General features: G+C 36.5%; 1 protein-coding gene and 2 non-coding genes across 4 annotated transcripts; 2 read left to right on the forward strand and 1 right to left on the reverse strand.

Annotated features, from left to right (window-relative positions):
• The first annotated feature begins 9,969 nt into the window (after window positions 1-9,969).
• On the forward strand, window positions 9,970-26,164 carry GEMIN2 (gem nuclear organelle associated protein 2). 2 transcript variants are annotated; one of them, XM_043921361.1, is made up of 10 exons: window positions 10,028-10,204; window positions 10,583-10,667; window positions 12,075-12,164; window positions 12,435-12,494; window positions 15,396-15,509; window positions 17,230-17,274; window positions 18,435-18,503; window positions 19,774-19,884; window positions 21,232-21,290; window positions 25,754-26,164. In XM_043921361.1, exons 1-10 carry the CDS (start codon window positions 10,035-10,037, stop codon window positions 25,791-25,793), a joined length of 843 nt encoding a protein of 280 aa, XP_043777296.1. In that variant the 5' UTR covers window positions 10,028-10,034; the 3' UTR covers window positions 25,794-26,164. The 2 variants fall into 2 exon arrangements, with proteins under 2 accessions (XP_043777297.1, XP_043777296.1); XM_043921362.1 differs by lacking the exon at window positions 10,583-10,667 and having other exon boundaries at window positions 9,970-10,204.
• On the reverse strand, window positions 16,992-17,097 carry LOC122707273. The gene has a single exon (XR_006344786.1). It is a non-coding gene; the product is annotated as a small nucleolar RNA U13 (small nucleolar RNA).
• On the forward strand, window positions 24,401-24,507 carry LOC122707297. Its single transcript, XR_006344809.1, has one exon. It is a non-coding gene; the product is annotated as a U6 spliceosomal RNA (small nuclear RNA).
• Window positions 26,165-27,851: the final 1,687 nt, after the last annotated feature.

Consider the following 27,851-nt stretch of genomic DNA (forward strand, 5'->3'; position numbering starts at 1 on the left):
AAGTCATCACTATTGCATTATCCTTCAGTTTTCTTTTTGCAATGCTCCAAGTACTGTAGCTTCTTTCAAGATCTTTGTACTATGCCTCTAGCTCTCATTGAATATAGTTGAGAATTCAGAAGATGAATACAGAAATAGAAATACAGAAATTGCTCTCTAATAATGAGAGCAAAATCTTAAACTAAGAATCTTTAGATGACCATTTCCTAAATGAATGTTTCAAAGTCAAGAATTAATGAGTCAACAATATATTTCTAAAGACAAAAACCGTGATATTCTCATTCAGTTATTCATTCAAAAGGAATAACTTCATTCCACAAGATTTGCAACAAGCAGTTGCATGATCTTATTTTGCTAAGAGTACATATTATTGAATTGTTTCATCTTTTATGATGTTTATATGGATAATTTACTTGATAAGATTCTTAAGGGGATATTGGCTAATGGCAATTTTGTATACGAAGATGATAAACAGATAACCTAGAAATTAAAAATTCTTTGAGTTGCTCATTTATTAAACTAAAAATACAAATGTTTTGCAACTAGGTAGCAAAGAAGAAGAAGGAAATGGCAACCCAGTCCAGTATTCTTGCCTGGAGAATCCCAGGGACTAGGGAGCCTGGTTGGCTGCCATCTATGGAGTCGCACAGAGTCGGACACGACTGATGTGACTTAGCAGCAGCAGCAGCAGCAAAGAAGATGGCTGTCTTCTGTTCAACAAAATGATGAGCCTTTAAAGGTTTCAGAAAATTCTTTGCCTTATGTTTTGATGATGCAACTACAAAAAGAACCAGAAGTAACAATAAGCAATTCATAGCATGCAGTAGTAATGTATTTGGAATTTGCAGTCACTTTGTGCAAGATGGATGTGTTCCAGACACATTATTGCAGGCAATTAGAAGGTAGTTGCATTCAGAGCACATTGCCCATTTGGGGTATATCTTCAAAACCAGGAAAAAAGGGAATAAAAACTGGGATATTCTATGCTTAGATACTTATTTAAATTTCCAATAAAGTTGCTTTCCATTATCCTTTTATTCTTTTTTTAACAATGGCTTTATTGAATATCCCTTTAATCTAAATATGTATCAGTTATTCATGAAATGACTTGAAGATATAAACTTTAAAAATATAATGAGTCCAGATGGTAAAAGGTGAAGACTATTTTTTCTGATATATTGAGAGTTAAGTAGTTTTGATCTGAAGAAGAATAGAGAATGGGAAAAAAGTTTTTTTAATTGAAGTATAGTTGATTTACAATGTTGTGTTTGTTTTTGGTCTGGTATACAGCAAAGTGATTCGGATACATAGATATGTGTATATATTCTTTTGACTAGATCAGTCTGACTTAAGAAAATACTGGTAAGATTTATAGTAGAGAATGTTTTGCCTATGTTCTCTTCTAAGAGTTTCATGGTATCATGTCATTTAAGTCTTAAGTCATTTTGAGCTTATTTTTGCAAGTGGTGTGAGAGTGTGTTCTAAGTTCATTGATTTACATGCAACTGTCCAGGTTTCCCAACACCACTTGCTTAAGAGACTGTCTTTTCCCCATTGTATATTCTTGCCTCTTTTGTTGAAGATCAATTAACCATACATGTGTGAGATAATTTCTGGGCTCTCTCTTTTCTGCTCCATTGATCCATATGCCTGTTTTGTGTAGTACTACCACACTGATCTCCCCTGGTGGCTAGTGGTATAGAATCCACCTGCCAATGCAGAGGATACAGGTTTGATCCCCGGTCTGGGAAGATTCCCTGGAGAACCCATTGCAGTATTCTGGTCTCAAAGAGCTCGTCATGACTTAGCAACTGAACAACAACAAACAGCATTGTTTTGCTTACTCTAGCTTTGTAGTAATGTCTGAAGTCTGGGAGGGTCATGCCTCCCACTTTGTTCTTTCTCCTCAGGATTGCTTTGGCGATTCTGGGTCTTCTGAAGTTCCATAAAAATTTTAAGATTATTTGTTCTAGTTCTGTGAAAAATATAATGGGCAATTTGACAGGTATTGTATTAAATCTGTAGATTGCTTTGAAGAGTATGGCCATTTTAAAGAATGGAAAATTTCTTGAGCTTCTGAGAAAGGAGTCAGACAATGAATTGGAAAAAGGGAAAATCTCCAAAAACAATCTTTCCTGGCTTTCTAATTTAATTATAGACATCGATAGACCAAGGCATTTTAGATCAATCTATTAACCTGAAGGATACTAGTTAAACATTTACCAACATGCAACCGATTATAACTGTTTGCTTTCAGTAAGTCCTAGCACAAAATGACTGTTCCCCGAAATACTTATGAATTGAGCATGAAACCTAAACAATTATAAAATACTGTTTTTATCATCATCATTCTTATGTATTTAGATTGACTGTAAAACTATAAAATCTGACATAAATCCCCCACAGAAAAAGTCTTTTTTAAAAGTAAATACTCCTAAGATAATTACTTCAAACTAGTATTTTTGAAAATGGCAGAATAGCCTGGGGTACTGCAGTCTATGGGATCACAAAAAGTCGGACACAACTGAGTGGCTGAACAACAGCAAATTAAAAAGAGAGAGGAAGAAGGAGAGGTCCCATGGTCAAATAAAGTCTGGAAATGCCAGCTATGTAAAATAGGTCTCTTAACTTGTCAAGAGTTTTAATATGTTAATATTTATTGTGAATCTTTAAAAGTGGCATTTGTGTACATTTCGCAAAGATGTTTGACCTAGGACTTTTTCCAGGGACTATCTAGGGGCAAGTATTCTGAACAACCTATGATTTTGTCTTCAGTCATTAATCACTTTAATCACTAGTTAATGTGTAACAGCCAGTATTTTCCTTCCCACTTTTGAACCCACAGATTTTTCCAAACTGGAGATTCCAGTAGTACACAGAGAATGCAAATTTCTTGGAATTGCATATACTCACCACCAGATGGAGCCTTTGCCACTACTTTTTCTTTTTGGTTTAATTTGTTTTTGGTTTTTGTCCTGTGGGATCTCAGTTCTCTGCCCAGGGATTGAAGCCGGGTCACAATAGTAAAAGCACCAAATCCTAACCACTAGACCAGGGAATAAATGAAGCACCTGCAGTTTTTTCTAACATGTGTTTCTAACAGTTTTTTCTTTTATGTGTTCAGATGGTGACATTATAAGACACTACCCAACTATTTTTGGAGTACTCACTAGAAAAAGTAATACTAAGCATCAGCAGAATGTCCATATATACTTCATATGTGACATCATAGTCCATATAGTGTTGTAGTCTGCGCATACAACTACAATTGTTGTTGTTGTTCAGTTGCTAAGTCGTGTCCAACTCTGCGACCCCATGGACTGCAGCATGCCAGGCTTCCCTGTCCTTCATTATCTCCTGGAGTTTGCTCAAACTCATGTCCATTGAGTCTATGATGCCATCCAACCATCTCATCCTCTATCTCCTCCTTCTCCTCCTGACCTCAATCTTTCCCAGCATCAATTTCTTTTCCAGTGAGTCAGCTCTTCACATCTGGTGGCCAAAGTATTGAAGCTTCGGTTTCAGCATCAGCCCTTCCAAAGAATATTCAGGGTTGATTTCCTTTAGAATTGAGTGGCTTGGTCTCCTGGCTGTCCAGAGGACTCTCAAGAGTCTTCTACAGCACCACAGTTCAAAAGCATCAATTCTTCGGCATTCAGCCTTCTTTCTGGTCCAACTCTCACAACCATACATGACTACTGGAAAAACCATAGCTTTAACTCTACGGACCTTTACCAGCAAAGTGATGAAAAAATCTGAAAAATAGTCTTGGAATGTTATATTAATTACATGAAATAGTTTTCCATTATAGTATTATCTAGTTTTAAATCACCTTGAATGATGAATCCTTTTCAATGTCAGGAGTTTGTTTTGTCTGTTCTTATTGCAGAATACACATGGTGATAAATTTTTGTTCATGTTTGACCTTAATGAAACTGTAGATCTTTTTTATTAGTTCCAAAAATGGGCAGAAGACCTAAATAATCAACATCACAATTTATTAGAGAAATTCAAATCAAAGCTACAATGAGGTACCACTTCACACCAGTCAGAATGGCCATCATCAAAAACTATACAAACAACAAATGCTAGAAAGGGTATGGAGAAAAAAGAGCCCTTCTACACTGTTGATGGGAATGTAAGTTGGGGCAGCCACTGTGGAAAACAACATGAAGATGCCTCAGAAAACTAAAAACAGAATTACCATATGATCCAGCAATCCCTCTCCTGGGCACAGATCCAGACAAGATTCTAACCGAAAAACCTACAAGCACCCCTCCATTCATTGCAGCACTATTCACAATAGCCAAGACAACCTAAATCTCCAAACAACCTAAATCTCCATTGACAGATGAATGCATAAAGATGTGGCACATATATACAATGGAATGCTACTCAGTTATTTTTAAAATGCCGTTTGTAGCAACATGGATGCAGCTAGAGATTATGATACTAAGTGATGTAAGTCAGAAAGAGCAAGACAAATAACATGATACCACTTACATATGGAATCTAAAATATAACACAAATGAACCTATCTGTGAAACAGAAACAGAACCATAAACATAGAGAACAGACTGGTGGTTATCAAGGGGGAGGGATAGGGTGGGAGGATGGGGCTAGCAAATACAGGCTTTTATACCTAGAATGAATAAACAACAAAGTCCTACTGCATAGCACAGAGAACTATATTCAATATGCTATGATAAACCATAATGGAAAATATTAAAAAAAGAATGCATAAATATATACATATATGTGTAACCAAATCACATTTCTGTACAGCAGCAACACAGTGATGTAATTCAACTCTACTTCAATGAAAAAATTGATAAATTTGCAAAAAATTCAATTATACACAAGAGTTGAGTTCAGTTCAGTTCAGTTGCTCAGTCATGTCCAACTCTTTGCAACCCCATGAACCGCAGCACGCCAAGCCTCCCTGTCCATCACCAACTCCTGGAGTCCACCCAAACCCACGTCCATTGAGTTGGGGATGCCATCCAACCATCTCATCCTCTGTCGTCCCCTTCTCCTCCTGCCCTCAATCTTTTCCAGCATCAGGGCCTTTTCTAATGAGTCAGCTCTTCGTATCAGGTGGCCAAAGTATTGGAGTTTCAGCTTCAACATCAGTCCTTCCAATGAACACCCAGGACTGATCTCCTTTAGGATGGACGAGAGTTATAGAATTCTAAACTCAAATAGATCTCAGTGATCAGTTAGTCCAATCCCTGTATATAACAAATGAATGTGAGGATAGTAGAGTTTAAGTAGCATATCCAAGGTCAGGGTGTTTATGTCCATTTAAAACCTAGAGCACTTAGTACTAGTTTCATGCCTGTCATATCCTCTTTAAATGTTGGCAAGCCTTGGCATTAAAATTTCTAGCTCTTGTTCAAACAGCAATTGTTTCTATTCCACAGAGTGCCCCACCAGTGTTATACTTCAGTATCATTTCATTCTGCCACTCTGACCAAATCCATAATTATTACTAAGAGTACATGTAATCAAACAAAACAAATGAAATTGTATGATCTGCTCTTAACTCAGTTATAGCTAAAGAAACATAACATGGTTATTTTTAAATTTTTTAAAAAATATTTTTAAAAGTTTTTTTCCTTTTCTTTTTGTCTAATGTTTATTTGATTTCCTAAGAACATAAGTGAAGTCACTCAGTCGTGTCTGACTCCAAAGAACATAAGAATTAGTAAAACCATGTAGCAAAGAAGAGAACTCCTACTTGAAAAGGAAGGAGCTAGATTTGTATTTTTACTTTAAAAGGGGAGTAAAGTTTTGGGTTTGGGGTTTCTATAATTAAGTTAGACTTTGCCTCAATTTTCTGGCATCAAGTCAGCTTTGTTGGATCTGGATTCAAAAGCTTGAGAACAGCATTCCCAGAGATAAAGAGTCTGACTGCTCATGCCCAAAGGGTGTGACCTAAGACTAGGTGTGACCTTGAACCTAATAGAATTGCCTCTCTCTAATCTATAGCCAGTGGGTCATAAAGGCTCTCACAAGTGATGAGGTGTATCTTGTGGAGCATGGTAATTTTTAGAGCAATGGTTCATTAATCTGACTACCCAAGATGGACTCTCCCCTTCATCCACTTCCTAGTTGTATGATCTGGGAATGTTATATAACCTTTTCTGAGCCAGTTTCTTCATCTGAAAATAAACATAATAATTGTACTTACCACTTAGAATAACAACATATCATGATAATCTGTATAAAACATATAGCCGAAAGAAAGAGAAAAGCAGTTTCTGAGAACCTGAAATTAGCCTGGCTCTATCTATGGGTCGGGAAGATCCCCTGGTGGAGGACATGGCAACCCACTCCAGTATTCTTGCCTGGAGAATCCCATGGACAGAGGAGCCTGGCGGGCTACAGTCCATAGAGTCGCAGAGAGTCAGACGTGACTGAAGCAACTGAGCATGCACACATGGTCAGGCCTAAAAAATCACATGTAGGTATTTAACCAAGGAACAGGACTCCTCAGAATTGTCCTCCTCAAAATTGTCCCCATTTCCTGACAGCAAACCTCCACTGTCCCCACATCACCTACTAAAGCCCAATGCCTATGACAGTGTCCGACACATAATAAAAAACTGATAAACCTAGACAGCTTATTAAAAAGCAGAGACATACTTGGTCAACAAAGGTCCGTCTAGTCAAGGCTATGGTTTTTCCAGTAGTCATGTATACATGTGAGAGTTGAACTATAAAGAAAGCTGAGCATAGAAGAATTGATGCTTTTGAACTATGGTGTTGGAGAAGACTTGAGAGTCCCTTGGACTACAAGGAGATCCAACCAGTCCATCCTGAAGGGGATCAGTCCTGGGTGTTCACTGGAAGGACTGATGTTGAAGCTGAAACTCCAATACTTTGGCCACCTGATGCGAAGAGCTGACTCATTTGAAAAGACTCTGATGTTGGGAAAGATTGCAGGCAGAAGGAGAAGGGGACGACAGAGGATGAGATGGCTGGATGGCATCACCGACTCAATGGACATGAGTTTGGGTAAACTCTGAGAGTTGGTGATGGACAGGGAGGCCTGGCGTGCTGCGGTTCATGGGGTCACAAAGAGTCAGACACGACTGAGCGACTGAACTGAACTGAACTGAAACGTTACTTGGATGACTGAATTTATTAAAGTTTAATGGCATAAAGGGACAAGTGAAATTTCAGACTATGGCCAAGGAGAAAAGAAAGTACCCGACAAAGTATGGTAACACAGAAAAATTCTAGGGTGTGTGCTAAGTTGTTTGAGTCATGTCCGACTCTTTGAGAACCTATGGACTGTAGCCCGCCAGGCTCCTCTGTCCATGGGATTTATCAGGCAAGAATACTGGATGGCTTGTCACGCACTCCTTCAGGAGTGCGATCTCCAAGCCAGAGATCGAACCCGTGTCTCTTATGTCTCCTACATTGCCAGGTGAGTTCTTTACCACTAACACCACTTGGGGAGCCCCAAATTCTAGGGGAGTAAATCTTAAAGAATAAGGAGGAAAAGATAAAATGGATGGACTAAGCTATGTTTCTCACTTGGAATGCTTTCTAAAAATTTCAGTTTCAGAGTCCTACAACCAATAAACAGAGTCAGAAACTCTGGAGGAGAGAGCTATAGGACCCAGGAGTCTGTATTTTAAAGAATTTCTTCCAGTTAATTCTTGTATACGCTAATACTTGAAAATATCTGCTTAAAAGGACATAAAATACAGGGACAAATTTTTCATTTAGTTCTGCAAGTTTGACTTAGCAGATGCCGCTGTCATCAATAAACAGACATTCTGTGCTCACAACCTTCATATTACTCCCACAGCCAAGAACCAGTGTGAGAAACATTGAAACATAAAAATCTTTCCACTGTAAACTAAGAAGTGACTGGAAATCTTTAAAAACAGGGCCTCCGAAGCAGTTAAGTATCTTAGAAATAGTTCTTCCTAGAAAGAAATGGTTATTATAGTTTTAGAAGTTCAGATTTCTAAAAAGTTTTTCTTCAGAATAACTTCATCAACAAAATATAGTTTCTTCTCAACTGTCTCATAGCTCAATCAAAACATTCAAAAATTCTTATTGCAGGGGACTTCTCTGGTGGTCCAGTGGTTAAGATTTCACCTTCAATACAGGGGCTGCGGGTTCTATCCCTGGTCGGGAAGCTAACATGTCTCATGACCAAAAAAAAACAAAACATAAAACAGCAGCAGTATTGTGACAAATTCAATAAAGACTTAAAAAAAATACTTGGTGCAATTTCCTATTTATAACCATATCAAACGTGTTCCAAAATTCATTCCTTAATTCTTTTAAGCCAGATTAGTTTTAAAGAGCAGACAGTAACCCTTATAAATGTTTAATTAATTTCCTCTCTCTCGAATTATTGATGTCCTTTATTACACACTTCTTTTGAAAAAATTTTCTTATTATTTCCTGGGACGAGCTTTGTTCCATTTTGTTATCTCTCTTCTTGTCTCCTTCATCCATGTGTAGTTTTGCCATGCACTTATATACGGAGTCCAGTATTAAGAATTGTTCCCTTTGTGGTTGATCTAGTAGGTTCTTTTCTACAGAAAAATGGGGGGGGGGGAAATTGCTAATAAGCTAGTTTCCAAAGAAAAAAGTATGTGTAAGAAAATCCAGAAATGACACATTATGATTTCTAATTTATTCTTGATCATCACCAAAATGTTTGGTGACAGGAGTGTTTCTCCACATCTCTTGTAAGTTTGTTTCTTCTAAAATCAGTAAGAGTTTTTAACCAAATAACTTTTTAGTTTGCAGCCAGACAATTTCTTTCCATGTCTCCCAATTGTTTAGTTAGTATTTATAAGCACCAATTCTTAAGCGCTTAACCTAAGATTGTCCTTACTTTACTCCAGTTTAGAAAGTTACATTCTGGTTTTAAAATAAATTGTTTGCAATCTAAAGACTGATTTAAGAACAAACAAAAAAGCCTTAAATTAAATAGACCTTAGAAAACAATTGTATTCACTCAGAGCTTGTTTAGAAAAGACATAGTACTTTGTTTAGAAGAGACTTAGTACTTTCATTGTTTCTTGCAATTTGTGACCTAGCATAAGTTAACTTAAATCCATTTCTGCCTTGTTCACTCACTAGTAAAGTAGAAATAATAGTACCCCCTCACAAGATTGCCCCGAGATTAATAATGATAACTTCTGGGTGTTGGCATTAGCTTTGTTCTTTGCACTATTTAAGAAATCTTTCTTAAAAAAGAAAAAGGGATGGCTACTCTAGTAATAAGCTTCATTTTGGATAAATATAAACTGATCTGTGGCACAACCAAGTACAAGAAATTCCTCTGGGATACTAGTTTTACATTCATTTGGCATCAGATAAATCTGGGTTGGAATTGGCTCTTCTCTTCTGTTGTTCTTGTTCATTGGTGTCTGACTCTGCGATCCCATAGACTGCAGCACGCCAGGCTTCCCTATTCACCATCTCCCAGAGTTTGCTCAAACTCATATCCATGGAGTTGGTGATGCCGTCCAACCACCTCATCATCTGTCACTCCCGTCTCCTCCTGCTATCAATCTTTCCCAGCGTCAGGGGCTTTTCCAATGGGTCTTCTTTAGAAGAAAGTTACAATTGTCCTTCACCCCTCTTTCAGTCGATTTCCTCCCCCACAAACCTTGCACAATACCACTTACTTTAAAAGACAGTAAAAATTAAATGAGGAAATGCAGGTAATGTGAATTTAAAGCTCAATAAATGATCGTTACAGTAACTGCTCATTAACTTAAAAAGTACTTACAGTTCCCTCAATACTAATGATGCATAAAAGTTAATAACCCTCGGTCTTAGAAAGGTATAAGAATAAAACACAGAAAAAACTTCAGAACCACTTCTACCAGGAACTAAGTTCGCAGTCTTCACTACAGCACCGGACCCTTAAACTCTGGGACAAGCTTCAGGTTTGCTCCTGCGCAGTTACGCCCCCTAAGGCCGGCCTCTTGCTCAACTCCGCGCCTAACGCGCCTCCATGTGCGCCTGCGCTGTGACCCCAGCTCTGGCGCATGCGCTGGGTGGGACGCTCTTCATTGAAAACTATGGCGTGGGTACCTGCGGAGTCTGCGGTGGAGGAGTTGATGCCACGGCTTTTGCCGGTGGAGCCCTGCGACTTGACGGAAAGTTTCGATCCCAGCGTACCTCCGAGCACTCCCCAGGAATACCTGAGGCGGGTCCAGTGAGTGTTGGACCCTGTGCGGGTGGGCCGGTTGTCCTTACGCCCTTGGGCACAGTACCCGTACCCCGATCGACCCCGAAGTGCGATAAAGCCCCACTTCTGTTCCCTTACCATACTCGGTCAGAACAAAATCCCTTGATTACATCTTTGTGTGAGTGAGTTTCTGTGAACTTCATTTTATTAAACTTGATTACTCGTGACAAGATACATGCTCTTAGATTGCTTTCAGTCGAGATAATTTCAGAAATTTATTGTTTAGAGCTTCAATTGCAATTCTGAACTTTGTAATTTTATATTGAACTGTAGAAGTTGGATCGCTTGTTATACTACACGTGAACAATAGTAATCACGTTTTTTGCATTTATTACTTGTTTGTAGGATCGAAGCAGCTCAATGTCCAGATGTTGTGGTAGCTCAAATTGACCCAAAGAAGTTGAAAAGGAAGCAAAGTGTGAATGTTTCTGTGAGTGTTATTACGCGTCAGGGGATTTTTTTTTTCCTGCCCGCAAATTAAAAGACGGAGGCTCACCGTATAGTGTCAGAAAGTATCAGGATCAGTTACAGTGTAAGATTTGACTGCTGTATGCTCAGTTAGACAGTTGCTTGTACTTTTCCCCCCAAAAGGACAGCTGGCGTTTACTGCCTCTAAAGAGGCTTTCAGTAACCCTGACATTCGTGGAGTTTTGCTCATAACAGTTTAGGAGCATGATCCGATCTTCATGGAGTCTTTAAATAGGTTGTTTATGCCAGCCTTTATTTTTAAGGTACCTTTTACCAGTTCATAATTATTATTGGGCTAGCGTTTAATCTTACTTAGAGTAGTTGGTATGTTTTGAATTTGACTAGGTTTTGTTTTTTAAAAACAGAAACCCAAGTGTCACACTTTTCTACCTACTTGCCCACTGTGAACCTTTTCATTCATTTATTTATCCAGCACATTTTTTTTAACTAAGCAGCTGTATGCGCCAGGCACTGGGAATACAACAGAAGATGAGACAGAAAAAGTCCCTACCCTTGTAGAATTTGCTTCTCCTGAGGAAGACATTTAAAAAGCAAACAATTATATATTGTGTCTGTTGCTGTGAAGAAAGTTAACATATAATGACCAGTAAGTAACAGGGAGAACTAGTCTGGATGGGGTAGCCACAGAAGGTCCACTTGATGCTGTTTAACCTATGGTGGAAGGAGAGCAGCATTTTTTTTTTTTTTTTTTTTTTGAGAGCAGCATTTTTAAAATTACCACAGTTCCTTTTCCTTTTTTGTTCTAAGTAATTTGTTTATCTGATGTTTATTATCAGGAGATTTTAACTCAGACACTATAATGTTTCATATAATTCCTTTACAGGAATTTTTAGTTGATGACAGATGCTATCTTGTATACCTGGCTTTTAAAATGTGACCACACTCAGTTTTGTTTCAAGGCAATATGTGATCAGTTGTGACCTATGTGCTGTTTTGAAAAAACTCAAATGTAAAGTCAAATGTCTTGAATTATTTGCATTCTGCTCATACCGGAATGTTTTATTTGCATTATGTCTTTTTGTTTCAAACAGTTTTGCTATTATAGAAAGGTAGTACTGGGTTATATCTTTAGGTCTTATATTTGGATTTTGTAGAAACTCCCAACTATAAACTGTTCCAGATTGCTTTTACTAAAGCAACTATATAAGGATCTTTTCCTGATGTTTTAAACTCAAACATAAATGAATTGCCTCCTTTTTTACATCTGCAAAAAGTACTTCCTTTCTTGTGTAGTCTTACTTGCTTTATTACTCATTTTTCCTCTTGATTCTGCTTTCACTTTGCAGAGGCTTGAGATTCTAGTGGTAACACTTAACACTGATTCTGAAATTTATGAACTGATCTCTAGCTTTCAGGATGCCAGCCTGCCCCGGAAGGATACTCCCCCACTCTTCAGTGGCAACGGCAACAAGTGACACAGTTTTCAACTGTTCGGCAGGTAGGTTTCTACTTTTATCATTTCATCAAATTAAAGCCTTCCTTCAGATTTATTTCTGTTCTTAGACTGTAGTTGGAAAATTTGGGCTACTAAATATATAAAGATAAGAACATTCATGAATCAGTTACCAAATTACTATTATAATCACTCAACGTAATACAATTTGAAACATTTTCCAGGCTTTAAGATTGTTAGAATGTTGTGCAGCAATTGATTTCTTTTGAGTTATCCATTCTATGAAGATCATTTGTCTGATTTCTCTTCCTTTAGAGTGTGAACAGACATAGAAGTCACTGGAAATCACAACAGTTGGATAGTAATGTGACCATGGTATGTAAGTTTCTCTCTTTCCATTGTACAGTGTATAACTATTTGAAACAGTCAGTATTTACTTCAGTTCTTAAAGATTCTCTTGTTTAATCTATGTTATTTTAGTTCTCTCCCATCTACTATTAATAGTAACAGTTCCATTGTCTTTTCACCTGAAAAGGATAGAATAAGTAATGCAAGTTATGTTTATGACACCCTTAATCCACATCTTAAGAGACTTTGGATCACTCTCTACAAGTCTGTAAAGGTCCTTCTAGACATTTGGTTTTCGAGAAAGTAAATACATTTTTAGTATTTACAAAAAGATTGAATAAAGGTGCCTTGGATTTTCCTGATGGGATAATGGTGCCAGTACCAGTGACTGACTTTTTAGTAAAGTTTGTCATGCTTACTGGAAAGTACTGTTTCATGTATTATCAGCTTAGACTAATTTTTTAAAATTTTTAATTGGAGGATAGCTGTTTTACAATATTGTATTGGCTTCTGCCCTACATCAACATGAATGGTATACATACATCCCCTCCCTCTTGAACTTCATTCGCACCTCCCACCCCATCCAACCCCTCTAGGTTGTCACAGAGCACCTGATTTGAGTTCCTTATCTCATCCAGCAAATTTCTACTTGCTATCTATTTTACATGGTAATTTATATGTTCCATGCTGCTCTGCAAATTCGTCCCACCTTCTGCTTCCCACACCGTGTCCCCAAGTCTGTACCCTATGTCTGTATCTCCATTGAAAAAGTGAAAGTGTTTGTCACTCAATCGTGTCTGACTCTTTGCGACCCCATGGACTGTAGCCCACCAGACTCCTCTGTCCATGGGATATCCCAGGGAAGAATATTGGAGTGGGTTGCCATTTCCTTCCCCAGGGTATCTTTCCAACCCAGGGATTGAAGCCGAGACTCCTGCGTTGGCAGGCCGATTCTTTACCACTGAGCAACCAGGAAAGCTCTTTAATGTCTTAGGGAGTCTCATATTCTTCTGGAGGATCAAATGAAAGCTGTTTATTTTCAGAGGGGGGAAAATGCACCTATTCATACAATTTTGCTCATTGTTTCACGTGGTTCATAGATTTCAGGGGGTTTTTTGGCCATGCTGCGCTCCCCGTGGGATCTTGGTTCCCTGACCAGGGATCAAACCCATGCCTCCTGCAGTGTAAGCACAGAGTCCTAACCATTGGCCCACCAGGGAATTCCCCATAGATTTCAGGTTTTAGAAGCTTCTTCTAAGCAGTGCTTCCTAACATCTTTTAAATGATGTCACTTTGGGATAAATGGAGGAAGCTGCTCTCATGGCTTAAGACTACCAGCTGAAAACAGAGATTCAGTAACCTCTGTCTATGCTTCTGTATACTAGTTGGAAGCTCTGCTCTAGAAAAAGTGTGAAAGACACTAACATCACTTGCCCAAGATCATTTAACTCATAAAATAAGTATAGCTGAGATACAGACCAGACTTTGATTCGAAAGCCTTTCACTGTACGGTGAGGCCTCCTGGTAAGAAGAGGGAGAGGGCAGTAGGTAGGTAGATACATTTTTTCCTTGCTCAAGGTAAGGACTTTTGGGTACCTATATAATTCAAAAAGAAGCTGCATCAGTAACATGATGATGATATAATTTTGTCAAAAAAGAAATGACAACATAATTAATTGACTTAATGAAGATCCTCCATCAAAACAGTGGAATATTACATAGCAGTAACATATATTCATCGTGGCAGATGTGAAACATGTAAATAATAATATGAATTTTTAGAGCAGCCTCTGAAGGCAGCTATGTAAATATGAATATTGATTGATTGATTGATCTAATCATTTGTTAAGCACCAACCATATGTAATGATTAGGATTTTCAGTGCTACCTGAAGTAGAAACAGTCTCTGACCTAGTGGAGTAATGGGAAAACATTGTTCCAGGACAGTAGGCTTTTACCTTTTAGGGGTTTTGTTTTCCTTCTGAGAATCTAACTGCATGTGTGTATAAAATGATTTGTGAGGTGATGTGTCCAAATAAAAATTGTTCTGTTAACTGAATCACTTTGCTATACACCTGAAACTAACTCAATATTATAAATCAACTATAAATAAATAAATATTTTTTAAAAAAATTTTAGGTTGTTCTGTTAAGATTGAGCTGAAAGGTCATGCTTTTTTCCTCTGACAGTGTAAATCTGTTCCTTCTTTGATTGGACAGCCTTTTATGTGAAGTATGTAATTGTGTCTCCTTCCTTGGGATAAATAGGCTTCATTCTTGTAAGCATTCTTAGTGTATTTTTTTTAATATCAATTTTACATCTTTATCACCCTCTTTTGAGCACGTACTTGCTTGTCAGTGTTCACTAAAGTATGATCCAGACTGAAAAGGTCCCACATATGGTGTGACCACTTGGGTCCTGTATCGGTTTGCTAGGACTGCTGTAACAAACCACCACAGATGGAGTGGCTTAACAAACAGTAATGTATTTTCTCACAGCTTTGTGGGTTAGAGGGCTAAGATCAAAGTTTCAGTAGGTTTCTCTAAAGGTCACTCTTTCTCTCTGGCTTGCAGATGGCCATCTTCTAGCTGTGTCCTCACATGGCCTTCTGTGTGCACACGCATCCCTCATGTCTTTTTATCCAAATTTCCTCTTCTAACAAGGATGTCAGTCAGATTGGATTAGGACCCAGTCTACCCACCTCATTTTAACTTAAATCACTGCTGTAAAGACTCAGTCTCCTAACCGTCACATGCTGGAGGTGAGGGTTTCAACATACGAATTTTGAGAGGACACAGTTCCCTCTGTTACAAGCACTATATGTTTGTGTGAGGTGGTGGGAATATGAAGGAATCCTCACTTGTTTTTTCATTGATCAGTATTAAAGAAAATACGTAAGTAAATTCTTTTTTTTTTTTTTTCTTTTAGCCAAAATCTGAAGATGAAGAAGGCTGGAAAAAATTCTGTCTAGGTGAAAGGTTATGTGCTGAAGGGGCTATTGGACCAGCTGCAAGTGAAAGTCCTGGAATCGATTATGTACAAGTAAGTGATACTGTGACTAAACAAACAAAAAACAGGTCCTAGTTTTGGTGGGAGATTTAGTATAGAGACTTAGCAGAATACAGCTTGGGCCAAATCCAGTCTCCTGACTATTTTTATAAGCTCATTTGCTAAACATAGAAGCATAATAGCTTTTTTGTTTTCCAAGTTTATAAAAAAATTTTAAAAAGCAAATAATATATGACTGATTTAGATCAGCCTGTTTTCTAAAACAGTGTGTGCTTTAGCTGTTTAATAATTTTTTGAGCTAGATAGGACTTTTTTTTTAATGATTAGGCAAGGGTCAAACAATGAGTTCTGAGCAGTCAGAGAAACAAAGGAAAACATGACTCAGGTGCTTAAAAATGCTTAATAAATTGCATATTCTGGCAGTGAAATGTTGAAGCTATATTTATATTTTACAAATATAAAGATTATTTATGTTTCATATGACTTTAATAATAAATTATGTGGCCAGCCGCTTCTTGTCCTTCAGGATTCACCTGCCCGCAAGCTTGCAGATGTCCATACATCTGCATTACTGGTAACTCCCTATTCCATGTTGTCTGTTCTGTTGAATAGGTATTTATTGTTTTCTCTTTGGTGCCACGTTTTGTTTTTCTCATTTAAAATTAGCTTATCCCCTAAATGTAAAAGCTCTGAAAATTGCCAAACAAGACCAAGACCCCAGTTGGAAAAAAAAAAGCAAAGGATGTAAAGAGACATTTCACAGGAAGGAAATGTAAATTGTTCTTTTATGAGAAGATGCCCAAACTCACTTAAAATAAAAACATTACAGCTCCATTGAGCTGGGATTTTTCAGTTAACATTGGTAAAGCAAGTTTGACACACTCTTAATAAGGGCTGGGAAAACAGGCACTCTTAATGCATGGTGGTGGGAGTGTAGACAGATTCAGTTCTCAGAGCTAGTTTGATGCTGATTCTTAAACAGCATTTCGTCTATTGGATTATATCCCCTAATATATGTTACTTTTAAAAATTCTATTATTTATTTATTTATTTGTTTAACTTTTCTTCAAAATTTTTTAATTTGGCAAAGAATGTATATTTATTCAGTTTGTTACTGCAAAATATACTTTAATGCGTGTCCACTTAAGTTTCTCATAAGTCGGTACCGTTTTCATAATCAAAGCTCCCAACATTAAAGTCCAAAATAATTTTTTTTATTTAAAGCAGATTAGGTTTGAAAGAACTCATTCAAGTACCCTTACTTCCCCAAAATGTTTGCTTTAGCTAAAAGTTTTTGAAAGAGTGTGCACAAGTTATTAATATCATACTATGTTTTTAATTACATGCTTTATTTTAATATCTTCATTACTCAGATCATTCTATATTTTTACATTTATGTATTCAAATGTCAAGACATTGTTTTCTTGGGCATTATTAGCATAATAGTTCATGGAATATTTTATTGTAATATATAATGAAGGAATTTTTTTTTTTTCTTTTTTCTTTTTTTTTTCACGTCAGACAGGTAATGTGCCGATGTCGTAACAAGGTTTGTGAGGGAGGCACATGTCACGCAGCAGCGTGAACACCCAATCATCATGCTCATGAACTACAAAAGGATCATAATGAAGGAATTTTATCTATTTTTTGTTTTTATAAAACAGCATGTTGAGAAATTCACCAATTTAAAAAAATGAAGCCTCCCCGTCTTTGTAATACCACTTAGTAAACCTCAGTCTCATTTTTCTTTCAGATTGGTTTTCCTCCCTTGCTTAGTATTGTTAGCAGAATGAATCAGGTAAAATATATCTAATAATAATAAGAATATATGCATTCTTCTGTTTGCAGTGTGTGTTAAGATATTTGAATACATTTATTTAATTTTTACAGTATGTAAGACCCTGTCCTAAACTCTTTAAAATTCTTACTTAATCCTCACTACAGCCTTATATGGGGAATTATTATTAATATCCATTTTTTTTTAATAAATGAGGAAACAGTTGGCGATTAAGTCATTTGCAGGTGGTTTATTGGCAAGTTTTACTGGCAGTACTGGAATTCAGTCCCAGGCTGATCTCACTTCAGAACGCATGCTCTTTATCATGCTGCTAAACTATTCATACGCTTATGTTTCAGTTATAAGTCTTAGATTATGGGGTTTGAAAAAATTACTAAGGTTAGATTGCTATTTCTAGTTCCAGATGTTGTGCACACTTCATTAAGAATTAAATTTGAATTTCTTAGGTCAAAAGGGAAGCAATATGGATTTTATTTGTTCAGTCTCTCAGCACTAGGAACTCTGTTACCCACTTAAAGAGCAAATAAAACTTTGATTGTTTGTATTCACATATATTGGCTACCCTTGGAAGATAAATTTTTTAACAGGTCATACTCTGTTGTAAATAATATACTAGCCTACAGTTTTACTTATTTGATCATTTACATTAAGATACTCAAATAATTATATTAAATTCAATGAGAGTGAATTTTGTAAGTGTCCCATCTGTATTAGAATAAGCTAGAGAATTTGGTAAATTCTATCTGTATAGCTTTAAAATTAATCTTTCTCTAGCTAACTTTGTCTTTAGATTATTTGTACTTTGATTTAATGAAAATAAGCTGAAGGTATTTATGCAAAGACCTTTTTTTAAGAGTAGGTGAAATTTTTAAAAAATAGTTCTGAACTAAATTAGTAGTTACTAACTAAATCCTAGGATTTAAACCGTGTTGATAATTGAAAAATATATAAAAATATTTGTCAAAAAAGCCTTATCTCACTGAATGTTCCATCTAATCAAATTACTAAATAGAGTCAAAGGTTTCTCTTTAAGTCTAAAGAAGAAGTCCATTTTAAGCAGAGCTGCTTTCTCACTGAACTTGGTGTAACTCAGCTTGAACTTGTCAGTGCTATATTACTAATGCTGTTCTCCCATCTCTTCCCCCTCCCCCTTTTTTTAGTCAACAGTAACTAGTGTCTTGGAATATCTGAATAATTGGTTTGGAGAAAGAGACTTTACTCCAGAATTGGTAGTACTGCATCTTTTTCTTTTCATAATGCAGACAAAATTATATATACTTACCTTATATGTAAGCTATGGCTCTACACTATTTATATATATGTATGTGTTATTCATCTATATGTATAATGCAGATAATGCTTGTTTGCAGTAAAATAAGGAACTTAGAATAGAATGTTAATCAACATAGTACTTCCTTCATTGAGAGTCTTGCATTGAGGAGGAAAAAAATCAACCAAATAGTTGGTTTATATCCTGGGAGAAGCTGCTTATCTTTTCACAGATCAGTAACAAACAGAATGGCTACCAGTCTGCAGACCCCATTTCAAATAGTCCTGGCTTAGAGAAGTTTGAAATGCATTTGTAAAATGGTTTTGAAATCCAGTCCACTAAAGAATATCAGAAATAGGAATAATAGCAAATATATGTGCCAGGCTTCATTCTAAGGATTTTATGTATAATAACTCCGTGACTCTTTCAATAACCTATGAGCTGTTATTTCCATTTTACAGATGAGGAAACAGCTCATAGGGATTCAGTAACTCGCCTGAGGGCACACAGATTATGACTGGCAGAACCGAGACTCATGCTGGGGCAGTCTGGCTGTACTCTGACCAACTATACTGTACTGTCCTTCTATTTTATTGCGTTACACTCAGAGCTTAAAATTTTTTCACCTTCAAAATTGGGTAAATTTGACAGATGTTATGTAAATGAATTGCCCACTTAATCCCCTAATAGGAAATTTTATCATCCTTTGCAGTTAGATTTGATTTTAAAAACAAGTATTTTTCACCATTGAGGATACTTGCAAAAAAGAGTATCTGAAGCTTCAAGGCTCCCAGTCAAAACAAGATATAATGTTTGCCGTCCAGAAGCTTCTGGTCAAGTTTAAATGTATACCTCTCTTTTCACGTAGAAGAGAATCCCACTCACTCTTTGTGAAAGGAACCTGGATGTGAATCTTTTTGTTCAAGAAAAAGTCATTGAAATAAAGCTTGAATAGATCAAAACCATTTTTTTTAAAAAATGGAAAAAAAAAGCCATTGACTTGGGGTTGCTTGAGGAGCTACCTTAGTGTGTTGACAGATTGCTATTTAAACTTTGTTCTAATCCTCTTGAGTAGTCCGTGGAGCGATGTGTTGCTCCAAATAAACTCAGTCACGTGTACTGCTGGTGGAATATAACCTGATACGGCCTTTCTGAGGTACAATTAAGTAATTATAAATTAAACTTACGGTGTAGTTTGCCTACTTACTACTTTTTTAAATCCTGTATAGGGAAGATGGCTTTATGCTTTATTGGCTTGTCTTGAAAAACCTTTATTACCGGAGGCTCATTCACTGATTCGGCAGCTTGCAAGAAGGTGCTCTGAAGTGAGGCTTTTGGTGGTAAGTTCAGACTCACTATTTCATATTGGAAGTACTCAGCAGCTTCTGTGATCGTAAAGAACGATTTCAGTGAAATAACAAAACGTGGACTATGTTGTTAGACAGGATTAGATTTAGCTGCATAATAGAAGAGTCCAAAATAACATTATCTTAAATAAAATGGAAGTTTTTTCTCAAAGGGAGTATGAAGGTAGGCAGATTAGATCTAAGGTGGCGGTAACCCAGGCCTTCCAGTTCTGCCACATGTGGTTTCCCTCCCCAGACTCACTTCATAATTCAGGTTCCGCCAGCATGTTTCACTAAAGGAAGCTGGAAAGAAGAGAAGGTCCTTCCCTCTAAAGAGCCTTCCCAAAGCCTCTTACAAGCACATCTGGCCAAAACAGCTCATTGGCCAGAATTTGGTCACATGACCATAAAGAATTATAGGAAATGTTTATTTTGGTTGGGTGACAGTGTACCCATCTGAAAATGAGCTTCATTTGCTACATAATAAGGGGAATCAAGCCAGAGTGGTCAACTAGCAGTCTGTGGCATGATAATGGTTTTGAATTTTTCTAGATAGACCCTTCCTCTAACTCATGCCTGCAGCATTACGATATAAATTAATTCGATGCAGACTAAGCTGATTTTTTTTCATTCCTCCTTTCACCTGCACAAGATATATAACTGTTCTCCACTGACTACTCCAAAATATTTTCATTAAACTTCCATGAGATGGCACAGACTAATTTAAATGGCCTGTACTCTGAGCAAAATGTAACTTATTACTCACTATATATTTAAAGTGAATTTTAGGAAATGTATAGTTCAGGAACAACTTCCTTCATCATTGAGAACTCTGATCTGAAATATTTTCTTTAAAATATGTCTGTATATTTTGCTTCCATTAGTGTCCAGTTAGGACACAGGCTTTTTTCAGTCTTATACTTGGAATCAGGAAAAGTATCTCTCCCAAGTTATCCTCCTTAGAGCCCTCAACTCTTATTCCTTTCTAGGACCTATTCAGGAGCTTTCTTTAAAAGATCTTAGATGTTTCTCAAGGAATCATTAACTCTACAGTTTCTCTGTTTTCTTTGATGTTTCCTATATCCATGTGATTATGATTGTCATATAATAAAATGTTCATGTTTTGCACCTTAAAACTTCCTTCAAAAATAATAGGTGGTTGGGGCTTTGCTGACAATCCAGTGGAAGCAAAACTCTGCTTCCACCACAGGGAGCGTGGGTTTGATCTCTGGTCAGGGAACTAAGATCCCATATGCTGCGAGGCCACAATAAAAGAAGAAGAAAAAATTAGGGGATAACAGACTACATTGCAAGCTTTCTTTTTTTCTTCTTACTTTTTAGGACAGCAAAGATGATGAAAGGGTTCCTGCTTTGAATTTATTAATCTGCTTGGTTAGCAGGTAAGTAATCCTTGACTTCTTTATGAGCTTCCCTGGCAGCTCAGATGGTAAAGCGTCTAGCTGCAATGTGGGAGACCTGGGTTCGATCCCTGGGTTGGGAAGATCCCCTGGAGAGGGAAATGGCAACCCACTCCAGTACTCTTGCCTAGAAAATTCCATGGACGGAGGAGTCTGGTAGGCTAAAGTCCATGGGGTCAAAGAGTCGGACACGACTGAGCGACTTTACTTTCACTTTCTTGCTTTATAATAGCAGTATTAATGGTGGTAGAAAGTATTGTTTCCATTTTACAGTGAGGAAGTTGAGGCATAAGGAAACAGTATTATATGTATCACAATTCCCTTTATTTCTAGTTTTTCTCTATAAATAATGCTGCATTGAAGATTCTTATACCTACAGCTCTGCTTATTGCCTAAGGGCAAATTCCTGGAAATAAATTAAAGGACTTGCATGTACTTGTAAAACTGAGATATTTATTGCATTTGCCTTCTAGAAAGATCATACCACTCTGGGTTCCCACTAAAATGTTGGTGAGAGTGCCCATCTACTATTCAACGCTGAGTGTTTTCAGTTGATGTAAATATTTGCATTCTAGTAATAAAAAGATGCAGATTATTTTTATTTGCTTTGTGTGGTTATGCATAAGGGTAGAGTATGTTTCATTTTATTGCAGTATTTTTTAATTGCTTGTGTCCTTTGTTCATTTTCAGTTGGAGCATATTTTTATTTAGTTTATCTTTTATTTCATTTCTTACATTAAAATTCCACCTGGAATTTACATGAAAATGTCTTCATATTCTAAGTTCTTATATGTGAATATGTGTATACATACACATACATATTTATTTTAGGTCTCTTTCTGGACTTGATATTTTTGTTCATTGGTCTGTGTTTTTAGTTTCTTGGCCTATAATAATTATGCTAATGATAATAATTAATACTTGCTGGTCAGTTGTGCCAGGCATTTTTCTTAGTGCTTCAAAATAGGAACTCATTTAATCCTTAGAAGGTGGGGCAGAAGTTTCTGAGGCTATAGACTTCACTTAGGAAAACCTATAGGTTACAGCAGGTTTGAAAACCATTTAACATAGGCCTTGACTCTGTTTTAACTGCTTCAGTGTAAGCAACTTACATGGTTATAAGTCTTCTGTGTTTTTTTTGTTGGTTTTCTTTCAATAGCTTTAAGGCAATAGCTGCTAATTCATAGAAATACCTTATCAGATGAGTAGGATCGCACTCACACAGGACCCAGTAACTGTTGTGTGTGCATAGTTGCTTCAGTGTAGGGTCTGACTCTTTGTGACCTTACAGACTGTAGCCCACCAGGCTCCTCTGTCTGTGGGATCCTCTAGGCAACAATAGTGGAGTGGGTTGCCATGCCCTCCTCCAGGGGATCTTCCCAACCCAGGGATCTAACCCAGTCTCCTGCACTGCAGGCAGATTCTCTACTGCTGAGCCACTGGGGAAGCCCCCCGGTAGCTATTAGCCACCTTAATTATTTTACCAATCATAATTATTTTTTATGCTCCATATTATAGAGATTTTTAAACACATAAAAATGTTTTAAACAAATATTAGACATATTATTTCTCCTGTTTTAGTGTATCTGACTCATAAAGGGTTTTTAAAAAAAATGACTGTAATATTGCACTCATAACCAGTAAATTTAGTGATAACTCTGTATCATCGGATGCCCAGTTGTGTTTCATATTCCCTAATTATCCCAAGAATGTCTTTTTATGTTTGAATTTCAATCCAGGATCCAAGTAGGATGCACTCGTTGCATTTGTCTGATATGTCTCTTAAGTACCCCCATCAACCCTTTCGGTTTTTTTCTTTGCTATTTATTTGCTGAAAAAAACGGATCCTTTGACTTGTAGAATTTCCTGTATTTTGGTTTTGACAGCTAACTTCATGGTGATGTTTAATGGTTCATTTATCCTGCATGTTTTCTGTAAACTGGTAGGTAGGTCTAGAGGTTTGATTATATATAATGATGTGTGTTTGTGTGTTTGTTTACAAGACTGTGTGCTCTTGTGTCACGTCAGGAAGCATACTGTCTAGTTTTCTTTCGTAGAGTGGTGTGAGGATGATCTTCACATTCAGGTAAAGGGATATAGCAGTCATTCTTTTTGATGCTCAAATTGTTCTATCTTTGGATAGTGGGAGCCCTTCAATCAGTTCCTGTGCTTTTTGGTCTATGACCTCAGTGGTCTTTTGATAGCTTTCTTACTTTCTGCTCTGCCAGAATGACTCAGTTATATCTTGGGCACGTCTGGCTCCAGATCTGGAATTAGTCTTTTCTCCTGGGAGTGCTGGTTCATCTTTCAAAGTAGAAAGTGGTATCTAGAGTCCATAAATTGAACATTAGGGAAGCTAGATGTTTTCGGGTTGGTCATTGCACCTAGACCTTTTCACTGAACAGAGCTATGAAGTATGTATTTTTTAGAAAGAAAAATAAAATCATAGGTCCAAGTTGATATTTCAGTTCTAACTTAAGATTACTTGATTTTTCTTAATAACATAATTATTGGCTTTATCCTACAATATTCACATAGTAGTTTCAGAATAACAATACTAACAATATTACCAGTAGTAAAACTGTTGAAGTCCCTTTAAGAATTCTTTGCAGTTCTTTTTGTCTATGGTGTATCTTACTAGTTACATATATCAGAACATCATGTTTAAGATTACTTGGAATTATTCTCCTATTTGGTTTATGCCACCAACATAGTATAGGAGAAGACTCATTTAGTGGAGTCTGGTTAGTGATTTTATCTTTACTTAAACTTGTTTTATAATTTCATAAAATATTTACATTGTTCCAAAGTTAAAATTGTAATTTGTATTTTAGAATCCACCTTTATCCTCTGTAGTCTCTTTTCTCCCTTTTGTAGTTATCTGTTTTATTGTTAATTTTTGATTTATCCTCCCATTCACTGTTTCTTTTTTAAAAATATAAGCAAATGTATATATACCCTGCACATGCTTATAAAATATAACATACTTAGCTTTCCGTTCTGTACTTTGATTTTTCACTTAATGAATCCTGGGAATTACATGGTTTCAGTGTAGATATTTTCCTCATTCCCTTTTTTATAAAAGCCTTGTAGTGCTCGCTTCGGCAGCACATATACTAAAATTGGAACGATACAGAGAAGATTAGCATGGCCCCTGCGCAAGGATGACACGCAAATTCGTGAAGCGTTCCATATTAAAAAAAAAAAAAAAAAAAAAAAAAAAAAAAAAAAAAAAAAAAAAAAAAAAAAAAAAAAAAAAAAATAAAAGCCTTGTAATATTTCACTGTGTAGATGTACTATGGTTTATTCAGCCAGTCACTTTATTGATGGATATTTGGGTTGTTTGTAGTCTTTTGCTATTACAAAAACATTATTTTTTATAGCTGAGTAATATTCCTTATATATGTATATAGATGTATCCTTTTGGATATGCTACAATTAATATTTTTAAGTATACATTAATTTTTAAAAATTGAAATATAGTTGGTTTACAATGTTGTGTTAGTTTCTGGTGCATGGCACAGTGATTCAGTTATGCATATATATATGTATATTCTATTTCAGATTTTTCCCTTTATAGTTTATTATAAGATATTAAATATAGTTCACCATGCTGTACGGTAGGACCTTGTTTATTTTGTATGTAGCAATTTGTATCTGCTCACTGGGAACTCCTAATTCAATCTCCCCTGCCCTGCCCCTCACCTTTCTCCTTCAGTTACCATAAACTTGTTTTCTATGCCTGTGAGTCTGTTTCAGTTTTATATCATTTTGTTCATTTGTATCATTTTTTAGATTCCACATAAAAGTGATATCATATGGTATTTATCTTTGTCTGACCTACTTCACCTTGTATGATAATCTTTAGGTCCATCCATGTTGCTGCAAATAGCATTATTTCATTATTTTTTATAGCTTAGTGATATTCTTTATATATGTATATACATGTACCTTTTTAGAGTTTTCTCCAGATATATGCCCAGGAGTGGGATTGCTAGATCATATGGTAACTCTATTTTTAATTTTTTTTAGGAACCTCCATACTGTTTTTCCATAGTGGCTGCACCAATTTCCATTCCCACCAACAGTGTAGGAGAGTTCCCTTTTCTCCATACCCTTTCCGTCATTTGATGATGGCCATTCTGATTGGCGTGAGGTGATACCTCATTGTAGTTTTGATTTGCATTTCTCAAAAAATTAGTGATGTTGAGCACCTTTTCATGTGCCTGTTGGCCAGCTATATATCTTCTTTGGAGAAATGTCTGTATAGGTTTTCTGCTCACTTTTTTTATTGGGTTTTTTTGTTATTGAGTTGCATGAGTTGTTTTTTTATTTTGGAAATTATACCCTCATGGATCACATCGTTTGCAAATATTTTCTCCCAGTTCATAGGTTCCCATTTCATTTTATGCTTTCCTTAGCTGTGCAAATTCTTTTTTCACCAGGTATTTTGACCAGCGTGACTTAGCTGATGAGCCATCTTGATGTAGCTGATCTCTCAGAGATAGAAGATACTTGTGATGAAGACAGCCTGAGTCTGAGGAAGTGCACTGCCAGTTCAAGTGCAGATTGCCTCACATTTTCAGCACCGTGTGAAGAGTCTTCAACTTAACCTGTGCAACTCAGGTTGATCTTAGAAGATAGGTTGTTTTATTTTGAATATCTGAGGTATCTTTGAAAGATCTTACCCAGTTTTTAATGAATAAGCAGTTTTCTGTAATCATGTGCTTTTAGAGCAAAAGTAAAAGGTTTATTGATGAAGCATCCTACACAGAACCTGTATGGTAAAATTGTACAGAGGTCTTTGGTGCTGTTTTGTTATTTACATATACACATATAAAATTTTATTGAAAATATGTTTTGGTTACTAGATTTTGTTTGACTCTTTTAACAAAACAAAAGACAGCAGACTAATGTCCTTAGTATTAGAATTAAGATAATCTAGATTATGTGACATGTGTATTCATAGTTAGCTACAAAATTAGTCTGATGTTTTCTCTTTATGCTCAGTACTTACATTTTTTAAAGTTTTCTTGCATAAATGCAATTTTTTCTTTACAAATCATTTTCTATAATACTATAAAAGGTCAACACTTAATTTTTCCGTCAAATCTTTTATCGTTCACTTACACTTTTTCTACTTCTATATCAGGTAGGAGTGTTTCATACTTTAAGTGACAGAAGATCCAAGTAGCAATGGTTTTTCAAATAGGGATTTATTTTTCTCATATAACAAAAAACCTAGAGGAGCTGGCATTGGTTCAGTGACTCCACTTTACCAAGGTCTCTGAAAGTCTGTTAGTTTTTCCCTCTTGGTAAGATGGCCACTGCAGTGCAGAGCGGTGTGTCTGTATTCAAGACAGAAAAGTGAGGGAAGGAGGCAGAGCCTCCCACATCTGATCCTTTCCTCATAAAAGCAAAACCTGCTCCAGAAATCCATAGCAGACTTGTGTTCATCTGTTGGCCTTGAATGTATAAAATCATTACCTCTAGCTCCAAGAAGAATGGGAAATGAAATTGTAAGCTTTTCCAATCTTTCTAATGGAAAAGGAAAAGAGGATTGGGAATAAATGTGGATCGGGCAACCAATAGTTTTGCCGCTAGTTATAAATGGAGCAGATATAATTTTGTATTTTAATCTTTTCTACTGTGTTGTCTTCCAAAAGTTGGTTTTGGCAGTGGGGGACGGGGGTCGCGCCCAGTGGCTTGTGGGATCTTAGTTCCCCAACCAGGGATTGAACCCCCGGGCCCTTAGCAATCAAAGCAAGGAGTCCAAACCACTGGACTGCCAGGGAATTCCCTCAAAAAACTTGAGTTTTAAATGGTAGCCTAGTAGTCTTAAGTTGTGTTTTACCAGAATTTTAACATTCTCTCATTGTTGGATATTTAATCTGTTTTCAGTGCTAATCCAATATAGAAAATATCTTTATGTACAACATTTTCCTTTCTTTGACCAGAAGTTCCCAAGAGTAGGATTGCAAATCCAACAGTTAAACATTGCTTTTGAAACTTGACTTAATTGAGGTTTTAAAAATTAAGAATTTTTTTTCTTATTAATTCTGATTTGAGAAGTTCAGGGCTGGTGTAGCAGCTGGCTGTAACAATATCTTAAATATTCTAGGCTACATACAAATTTCTCTTTTATCAATCTTAGAGGATAGTTTTCATCTTTTTAGTCATGATATGGTTGTTTTATCTCTTTGAATCTACATTCCAGGGAGGATAAAAAGGTATCACACTTCTCGATGTCATATCAGGGGAGAAAAGTATTACAAGAAATCCTCAACTTACACATTATTTGCCAGAATTATGATATTTTCTACTTAGAATGAAGGCTGGAAAATGTAATTATTGGTGAGCACATTGTCACTTCTACCAAAAATGGTTCTGTTAGACAAGAGGGGAGAGGGGCTGTTGAGTAGGCAGCCAGCAGTGTCTACCATGAAGAGTTTCAATTTCCAACCAATAACCACAAGTAGCCTTGTAATAGCCTCATGTTCTTTGCTATTTGATCTTTAGTGGGTAAGGCTAGGAACTGACTTA

The sequence above is a fragment of the Cervus elaphus genome, chromosome 13 (genome assembly GCF_910594005.1).
Source record: "Cervus elaphus chromosome 13, mCerEla1.1, whole genome shotgun sequence".
In the NCBI taxonomy this organism is placed as follows: Eukaryota; Metazoa; Chordata; class Mammalia; order Artiodactyla; family Cervidae; genus Cervus; species Cervus elaphus.